We start from the raw sequence: 10,505 nt of genomic DNA on the forward strand, positions 1-10,505 counted from the left end.
CTTTCACATCTGTTCACCACCTTCCAAACAATGAGCAGACAACCTCTTTTTACCCATCAGAAAGAAACCCGAGAGGAGAACAGCCCCAAATCCCTAAGTGGAGCAGCATTCAACTCGGACTAATTGCCCCTCTTCCTCCTGGCCCCTTGGGAAGGAGCATGTTTAGGGTCCGGAGGGCCTGAGCTGCAACTGGAGTTGGTGGAGAAGGTGTCCATGATGTTCGTGATACTTCGGGCTTCAGGTCAGGTCTCCGGATCAGAAGTAGGAGGTTCGCCAGTCACCTGCAGCCTCTGCATCACAAATTCACCTTCTCTGTACTACTGCATATGGCTCAGGCAGTGCACAGGCTTCCACAGCACATACACAGACCTGTTTTAGACCTCACCCTTACGAATGCACAGGTCTCCCCATGCCTCTGTGAGGTTCTGAATTGTAGGGACCGTGACTTCTTGAGGAGTAGGGGATTGACTATATGCTCTGGGGAAAATGACTATGAGCTCGCTGCTTACTAAGAGAGCATATCTGAGTAATTTGCCAAAGATCTCTGAGACTAAGTTCTTCAAAGTGGAAATAATAACGATTCTCATCATGTGGGTTTGAGGGATGGTTAAATGAGACCATAAAGAAAGATTAAAAGGTGTTAAGGTTTATTTTCATTGTCTGTATCAGCAGGGATCAACAATGGCTCACACGAGGCACTCAGGTTTTGTTGAATTAATACCTTTGTTCATTCATTTATTTAAATAATTATTAAGGTTCTCGCAAAAGTAAGATAGTAATATACACTTTGGAAACATAGCAGTAACATAACAGAAACCCTCCTGGGAAACACACACTCAAGTAGGAGGTGCAGAAAAACTGTTAATTCAAAAAAAAAATGGTAGGAAAATGGCAAACATTCCTGGGAATAGTAAAAATCAGACTTAGAGAAAAAAGAATCCCAAATGTCCATGAACAGGTGAATGGGGAAAAGAAAGCTGTGTATGTTCATACAACGGAATTAATGTCCTCATACTCAGCAATTTAAAAAATCAACAAATGAATAAAAATAATGAAAGATATATTGATGCATATTATAACATGGTGAATCCCAAATGCTTATGCTGAGTGCAAAAAGACAGCAATGAAAGAATAAACATGTGTGATTCCATTTAGATAAACTTCTAGAAGATGCAAGCTAATCTATGTGACAGAAAACAGATCAGTGATTCCCCTGGGGACAGATGGAGGAGGAAAGAAAGAGCAGAAGGGTGGGCATGAGGAAACTTCATAATCTCGACAGCTTCTAGTGATCGTTTCATGGGTATATACATGTCAAAACTATTCATATTTATATATTATACACGTAAAATTTACAAAGTTTATTGTACGTCACTTGCACCACAAAAAAATCTGGAGATAAAATATTGACATTTGTGCAAAAGATGGATAGATTTTGAGAGTATTATGCTAAAGGAAAAGAACTGTATGATTTCACTCATATGAGGCTTCTAAAACAAAAAGAACAGATGATCAAACAAAACACACACAGACTCATAGATCCAGACAACAGAAAGGTGGTTACTAGAGGGGAAGGAGTTGGGGGAGGACAAATAGGGTAAAGGGGGTCAAGTACATGGTGACGGGAAGAGACTAGACTTCAGGTGGTAAGCACACAAAGAGTATACCCATGTCTCATTATAATTGTAACCTTGAAATTTATATAATGTGATGAACCAGTGTAACCCCAAAACATTTATATTAAAAAATATAGGTGTTTTTAAAGGAAAACATAACGAAATTAAGTATGTCATGTTATTCCTTTATTGAATACTTTCCAATGGGTTCCCTATTATGCAGACTGAAAACCAAAATCTCTACTATGAAGGTTAATTTTATGTGTTAACATAGCTAGGCCTCCGACCCAGATATTTTTTCAAACACAATTCTAGATGTTTCTATAACAGTATTTTTTTTTAATGAGATTAACAGTACAATCACAGGCTCTGAAAAGCAGATTGCCCTCCATAATGTAGGTAGGACTCATTGAGGCAGTTGAAGACCTTAAGTAGAACTCCGATCTCCCCCAAAGAAGAGACAATTCCATCGGCAGACTACCGTCACCTCAAACTGCAGCTTTTCCCCAGGTATTTGTCTGCCCGCCCACCCAGCAGATTTGGGACTTACTAGCTTCCACAATTGCACAATCATATGAGCCAATTCCTTAAAATAAATCTCGCTCTACACATGCACACACATGAATGCACATTTGCACACACAGACACACACACACACTCACGCACACACATGACGTATGGGTTCTATTTCTCTGGAGAACATTGGCTAATACATCCACAATGACCATAACTGCCCCACCAAATTTGTCCCCTGATATCTATAAACTTATTGCCTTCCATCCCTCCCCCACTTGGCCCTGTCCAGAGGCCCCCTTAATAGGCCAGTAGCCATCTCACCTCAGGGTATTGCTAGTTACTGATCTTCATGCTTGGAGTGCTTTTCCCCAGATATCCCCATGCTCCCTCACCTGTCCTCAGTCGTGTCCTTGTTTGGATGTTACCTTTCCCATTTTGTATTCCCAGAACTTAGAAAATCGCCTGGCGCATAATATTCACACAATAAGTGTTTTCCTGTGTGTGAGCTGTGACGGCATGCACTCAGCTTCTCCCTATGAGAAGTGGGAGCGCTCAGTGTGGGAACAAGGCAACACTCCTTTCTCCAGACTAAAATTAGGCAGATAGGTTGTATTCACCACAAAAATCCGACTCAGAAGCAAAACTTAGAATCTTCTTAGAATGGGGAAATTTGATCATTGGATTGACTCTTTTGTGTTGCCCTGTTAAGTTCTTGTCACAGGTACAATCAAATTAAAGTTTATTTAGCCCTTGAAAGTACTTTATTAACTAGCTACTACATTAAGAAGGTAAGCATTCTAGATTTTATTAAAATAAACATTGGAAACATTATTGAATATTAGTAGCTTTGGAAAACAACCAATAAGAATGAGTAAATAAGGAGCTGATTTATACCTCATTACTCTAATGGGTAGAAACTGTGAGTTATAATTGAAAGCTATATCACCTATTGCCGAGGTGGGTTTGTATTTTGTTTTGTTTTGTTTTGTTTTACCTATCAAAACAACATTCTACACAAAACTTAAACGGCTCTGTTTCACGGTACAAATCTTCATTTCACTATAGACAAGGTGATTCATACTATGGCACTTTGAGAATTCTGAACAACTACCATCTGGGGGTCGGAAAATCGGGAGTGAAAAGGTCTAGCTTAATCTAAAACACCGTCACATTTCGTACATCTAATCATGTCTTAAAACAAAACCACTTTTATCTTTAAAAAGGAAATAGAAAATGCTGGTGCCGTTTTCCTTCTGAGAGGTGGTTGGTGTGTTCTGTGTCTCAGCAAGTCTCCTCGCTCTCCAGGAAGATACAAAAAAAGCTCGGCCCATTTACAAATGTGAACCCCACACCTGACTGATAAGTAGTTTGGTGCTTTGAAGACTACAATGTTTCAGAAATGCCATTTTTAGGATGATTGAAAAATAAAGGACAATGGATAGGACTAACGTGGAAAGGATTGGATCCAATAATATAACTGCCCCTGAAGGACACTTGGGAGGGTGCTAGTGACAATGGTGATAGATAACACAATTTTTGGAGGCCTCTATGACAAGGCCAGTGGGTGAAATAAGAACACAATTAGGTGATTCTCACTTGGTGACTAGGATGTTGTTTCTGAACAGAATCCCCAGAGCCAACTTTATGTCTCTGTTCCTTAGGCTGTAAATAAAGGGGTTTAACATGGGGGTCACTGCTGTATACATCAGAGAGGCTATCATGGCTTTATCACTGGAATCACTTAATGAAGAGGAATAATACAGTGCTATAATTGTTCCATAGAAGAGAGACACCACAGAGAGGTGGGAGCCACATGTGGACAAGGCTTTGCGGAGCCCTGTGGTAGAGGGGACTCTAAGGATAGAGGCCCCAATACGGCCATAAGAGGCCATAATACCACTCAATGGAATAATGCCAAGCATAGCCCCTGCAGTTAATATGGCCAGCTCATTGACAGAGGTATTTGAGCAGGACAGCTTGAGTAGCAGGGGAAGGTCACAGAAGAAGTGGGGAATGATATTGTCAGCACAGAAGGACACCTGAGCCAGGAGGAGAGTGTGCAAGAGGGCAGTGCCACAGGAGACAAGCCAGGAGCCAGCCACCAGCAGCACACACAGCCCCTCTCTCATTATGGTGGTATAGTGTAGAGGGTGACAGATGGCCATGTACCTGTCATATGCCATCACTGCAAGAAGGAGACTATCAAGACAGCCAAAAACTAGAAAAAAATACATCTGTAAAATGCACCCTGCATAGGGGATGAACTTGTCCTTAGAGTGCATGTCCCTCAACATCTTTGGGACAGTGACAGATGCAAAGGAGACATCAGTGAAGGCCAAGTGGCTGAGGAAGAAGTACATGGGCGTGTGGAGGCGAGAGTCCAGCCTGATGAGCAGGATGATGAGCAGGTTCCCCAGCACCGTGGTCAGGTACATGCCCAGGAACAGGGCGAAGAACACGCCCTGCTGCTCCGGCCGGATGGGGAGCCCCAGGAGGAGGAAGCCGGACACGCTGCTCTGGTTCTCCCTCCTCATGCTGCTCCTCTGTCTGCAGGAATGAAGGGAGTAGGAATTATCGGAGACTTTGAAGGTGTCATTATGGCCACCACAGTAGGAACTCTGACTTTCTCCTGGAGAACAAGAATAACTGCTTGAACGTATATCATCAGCTAGTGCTGCTAAAGCAAGCAACACCCTCAATGCCTAACACAATGTCTTCTCAATAAATGCATTCTTCTTATTCTTTTAATCAACCAGGTTTTGGCATTATGATACTAATTGGAGTTACAAGAACAAATGGGACATACAAGACCTCTTCCCTTTGCGTGCCGACCCTCCAAGGAGCACCTGACAGAGGGCTGACCAAAAGTATGGTCTGCAGCCAGGGCAGTGCAGTGATTCTGGGCCCACCTCTTTCTAGCTGATGACTTAGGAGCCATGCCTCTCTTGGCTTCATCTTGTGCACTATAGTGTGAAGATTCCAATAGCACATGTTCACAGTTAATAGGACGATTCTAATTCTATACACACTAATATCTAAGAAGAGTGTCCTGAATAAAATAAACACACAAAATTTTAGTCATTGCTTTTATGCCAGGATAAGTATCCAAATAAAACCAGGATCGAGTTCAGAAATTTAATAAAACAACATTACGAGATGGTCAGCATGAAGGACCAGTGATTTGACCTATAGTTAATGCTAACTCATTAGAGCTCTCACACTCTCAAGAGGAGTTTCGACTCATATCTTACCACCGGGGTAAATCTGATGGAGTAGTCTTCGCGCAAGTTCATCTTTTACCAAGATATAAAACTTACTTTATTTCGTGTCTCCATTTATATCTTGTGCTTTAAGTTGGCTCAGAAATAAATAGGAAGAAAGACACCTGAGATCTGAGAACTGGGGATGCCAATAATTGCAGGGTGTCTATTAGAATTTACGGTTACCTCATTGACCATCACTATTTCCCAATACTAATTTTCACACTTGTAACACTTGACATTTAATGAACGCTATGTCAGACAAACACATTTTTGCATCAATGCCTCATTGAATCTTCAACAGTCCTAGCATAAAGTTGTTATTAAAGCTTCATTGTAGACATACTCAGAACGAATGAGAACTATCGTGTCGTTACACAGTAACTGCTGTACTCACAAGTCTCTCAAGTTTTAAAATTTCCTTGAATCTCTGCTGCTATGACCCCACTGTTTCTCTTTTTAATTAGGCAACAGAGCCAGCACCTTAAAAATTATTATTTCAAATCTAAAAGCATCTCTCTGCTCACGTAGCTGTCACAACTATAGTCCTATAATCCTTTAGTTTCCAAATGGTTTTCTTAAGCCTTCAAGATCATTCAATTCATCAATGTTTATTTTGTGTCCGGGAAGTAGAGAAAATAGTGATTTTTTTTCTTTCGTTTACCAAGTGAAATTGCTTACAGAATTTCACATAGATATTGTATGGTGGAACCTAATCTCAAAGGAAGATTTTCTGATAACTTTCACAAGAGAGAGAATCTTTCCATCTCTTTCCATGGGTGGTAGAGGGGATGAACTAAAGTTAAATGTCAAAATCCTCATGTGCTTAGGAGAGGAACTTGACATTCACATTGTTGTGTAAGTATCTGACCGGGTAGGTCATCCCAGAAGGGAAACCGGGACCGCAGACATCTCCAGGAGGAGACCCAGGAGAGACGATCCCTAATAACACTGCGGAGCTGCAACTTGAGGGGAAGGAAACAATACAGAAACGGCGCCTTCATTCAGTCAGCACCACGTGTGAAAGAGGTGGCTGGGAAAATGCTCAGTACAGAGAAGAGGAGAAGCCGTGACCTGGAGGTTTGCATAGGCCTAATTTCCTGCCTTTGTACCAGATGTTGTCTCCTAAGCAGTCAGGAAATAGAGAGTCAGGTTCCTGGTCACCACGATGCTACAGTTTACTAAGTGCTCACAACATCCTAGTGTTTAAGCACCTAACAGACAAGGTCTTACAGTGGTTATTGTTGTTCATTTCCTTTTGACATTGGAGACTGTTGAACATCAGAGGCCATACCCAAGGCCACAAAGCTATCCAGTGTGAAAAAGACAGAGATTCGAGTGTAGATGCATGTGACACCAGAAATGAGCATTTAGTTTCTAAACCATATCAATAAAATTGAAGAAGATTGTCTCGGGCTTCTAGGGTACCTCCTGTATCATTATTCAAATCACTGAAAAATGGCCCCTACTTTCTTCGAAATGGGCTTTTTTTCTTTTAAAGCTGCCTGTGTGGATTCTGGTCTGTAGAAAGTGGAGAATTCAAATGTGAGTATGTTAAACAAAAACACACATTAGTATCTTGGATTTTAGTCTCTATCCACACATCTTCTGAATAAAGGAAGGCAGAGTGTGCGTTCATTACACACAAAAGCAGTTACTGTGACAGATACACACTTGTTAAAAGGGAATTTGATAGACTTCTCTAGCTTATACTCAAGGTAGGTAAATGCAGTCAGGGTATGAGTCACCGTCACACAATTCTATGCAAAATTCACAAACAAAATACAGTGTCACATGCACCTCATAGCTGGACACACAGAACTATCACGCACCCTCTACCACATGCACTGAAGTCGTAAGCGGTCATATATATTGAAATCACAAGTAATACACAGTGTTTAAACACAGCACACAGACAACAAAACTCAAGTAAAATAAGCACATACGTTTCTGCGAGGAAAGTTTGTGCGTTCTCTGACTTATATATATTCTAGCTGAGGTCATCCGGTGTATGAGTTAGCAGACAGTTTGCACGGGCGCATGCACACACATGCGCACACATGGCTATGGGCATTTCTAGGTGCCTGTTGACCTATACCAGTGCTGTGAGTTCAGATACCTTCCTCTTCATGATGTAACCTGTATCCTCACTTTCCGTGCAGAAGATCCAGGATTGAAGGAAAGAGAGCAAACCTCGGTGGACTGAGGATTTTTACAGGATTTCATATCTCTTCACCAGCTTCCAACAACGGGCAGGCAACCTCTTTTTACCCATCGGAAAGAAACCCGAGAGGAAAACAGCCCCAAATCTCTGAGTACAGCAGCAGTCACCTCAGGCTAATTACCCCACTTCCTCCAGGCCCTTTGGGAAGGAGCACGTTTAGGGTCCAGAGGGCCTGAGCAGCAACTGGAGTCATAGGAGAAAGTGTCTATGATGTTTCTGATATGTCCGGCTTCAGGTCAGGTCTCCGGATCGGAAGCAGGAGGTTCTCCAGTCACTGGCAGCCTCTGCATCAAAATTCAGCTTCTCTGTAATGCTGCATATGGCCCAGGCAATGCACAGGCTCCAGCAGCTGCTGCAGGCTCCCACAGCACCTACGCAGACCTGTTTCAGACCTCCATTACACCCTTAGGAATGCACAGGTCTCCCCACACCTCTGTGAGATTCTGAAGCGCAGGATCCCTGCCTTGTTGAGGAGTAGGGAGATTGAAACCGTATGCTCTGGGGATCCCATAGCCACAGACCTTTCTTAGACCTCCATTACACCCTTAGGAATGCACAGGTCTCCCCACACCTCTGTGAGATTCTGAAGCGCAGGATCCCTGCCCTGCCTTGGCACATAACGAAAGCTTAAAGGTGTTAAGGTTTATTGTCATTGTCTGTATCAGCAGGGATCAACCATGGCTCACACAAGGTGCTTGGTTATTTTTTAATTAATTTATTTGTTCATTCATTCACTTAAATACTATTAAGTGTCTCACACGGTGATACACACTTTGGAGACATAGCAGTCAGTAACATAACAGAAACGCCTCCTGGGGAACACACATTCAAGTAGGAGGTGCAGAAAAAATGTTAATGCAAAATAAATGGTAGCAAAATGGCAAAAATTCCTGGGCTATAGTAAAAATCAGACTTGCAGCAAGAGAGAATCCCAAATGTCCATGAACAAGTGAATGGGGAAAAGAAAGCTGTATATGATCATACAATGAAATTAATGTCCTCACACTCAGCAATTTAAAAAATGAATGAATGAATAAAAAGAATGAGAGATGTATTGATGCATATTCTAACATGGTGAATCTCAAAATGCTTATGCTGAGTGCAAGAAGACAGCAGTAAAAACTATACACCATATGATTTTATTTAGATAAACTTCTAGAAGGTACAACCGAATCTATGTGACAGAAAACAGATCAGTGATTCCCCTGGGGACAGATGGAAGGAGAAATGAAAGAGAGAAGGGTGGGCATGAGGAAACTTCATAATCTTGAGAGTTTTAGTGATAGTTTCGTGGGTGTATGCATGTCAAAGCTATTCAAATGACGTTAAGTATATTCCAAGTACATTAAATATACAAAGTTTATTGTATGTCACTTACACCTCAAGAAATCTGGAGATAAAATATTGCCATTTGTGTAAAACATGGATAGATCATGAGAGTATTATGCTAAATGAAATAAGTCAGGTGGAAGGAAAAGAATTGTATGATTTCACTCATATGTGGCTTCTAAAACAAAAACAGCACATGAACAAACAAAATAACACACAGAGTCATTGATACAGACGACAGAATGGTGGTTACCAGAAGGGAAGGTGGCTGGGGGAAGACAAGTAGAGTAAAAGGGGGTCAAATACATGGTGACGGGAAGAGACTCGACTTCAGGCGGTAAGCACACAATAGAGTATACACATGTCTCCTGATAGTTGTAACCTGAAATTTATATAATGTTATGGACCGTTGTCTCCCCAATACATTTATATTTTAAAATGTGGATGTTTTTAAAGGGAAAAAATGACAAAATAAGTATGATCACGTTATTCCTTTATTGAATGCCTTCCAAAGGGTTCCCAAATTACTCAGACTGAAAACCAAAAACTCTACTATGATGGTTAATTTTACCCAGATATTTTGTCAAACACTATTCTAGATGTTTCTATAACAGTATTTTTTTTTTGAATGATCTTAACAGTGCAATCAACAGGCTCTAAATAAAGCAGATTGTCCTCCGTAATATAGGTGGAACTCATCCAGGCAGTTGAAGGCCTTTAGAAGAACTCTGATCTCCCCCAAAGAAGAGACAGACTATCTTCACCTCAAACTGCAACTTTTCCCCTGGTATTTGTCTGCCCGCCTACCCAGCAGATTTGGGACTTACCAGCTTCCACAATTGCACAACCGTATGAGCCAATTCCTTAAAATATATCTCTCCCTACACATGCACACACATGAATGCACACTCGCACACAGAGACGCACACACTCGCACGGCTTATTGATTCTTTTCTCTGGAGAACATTGCCTAATACATCTACAATGACCGTAACTGCCCCACGAAATTTCTCCCCTGATACCTCTAAACTTATTGCCTTCCATTCCTCCCTCACTTGGCCCTGTCCAGAGGCCACCTTAATAGGCCAGGGGACATCTCTCCTCAGGGTATTGCTAGTTGCTTATCTTCATGCTTGAAGTGCTTTTCCCAGATATCAAAACACTGTCACATTTCGTACATCTAATGATGTCTGAAAGCAGAACTGCTTTTGTCTTTAAAAAGGGAATGGAAAATGCTGGTGTCGTTTTCCTTCTGAGAGGTGGTTGGTGTGTTCTGTGTCTCAGCAAGTCTCCTCGCTCTCCAGGGAGATACAAAAAAACTCAACCCATTTAGAATTGTGAACCACACACGTGACTGATAAGTAGTTTGGTGCTTTGAAGACTACAAGATAAACCGATATTGTGGGCAATGCAATTTTTAGGAAAATTGAAAAATAAATGGATAACGGATACGATTAACGTGGAAGGGAGTAGATCCAATAACATAACTGCCTCTGAAGGACTCTTGGGAGGCTGCTAGCGACATAGGTGACAGACACACAATTTTTCGAGGCCTCTATG

General features: G+C 41.6%; 2 protein-coding genes across 2 annotated transcripts in view; one reads left to right on the plus strand and one right to left on the minus strand.

The window, feature by feature from the left end:
• LOC102896463 (olfactory receptor 1J1) overlaps positions 1-10,505 on the plus strand; it is a 28,202-nt gene that overhangs the window by 17,010 nt on the left and 687 nt on the right. The gene's annotated exons all lie outside the window — the stretch shown is intronic.
• The window catches only part of LOC112485455 (olfactory receptor 1J4-like), a 7,694-nt gene continuing 913 nt past the window's right edge, over positions 3,725-10,505 (minus strand). The window contains exon 2 of the mRNA XM_025051692.1: positions 3,725-4,667. Within this exon, the coding sequence (XP_024907460.1) occupies positions 3,725-4,667 (943 nt within the window). The remainder of the gene's footprint in view (positions 4,668-10,505) is intronic.

Source organism: Pteropus alecto, unplaced genomic scaffold (genome assembly GCF_000325575.1).
Source record: "Pteropus alecto unplaced genomic scaffold, ASM32557v1 scaffold178, whole genome shotgun sequence".
NCBI lineage: Eukaryota > Metazoa > Chordata > Mammalia > Chiroptera > Pteropodidae > Pteropus > Pteropus alecto.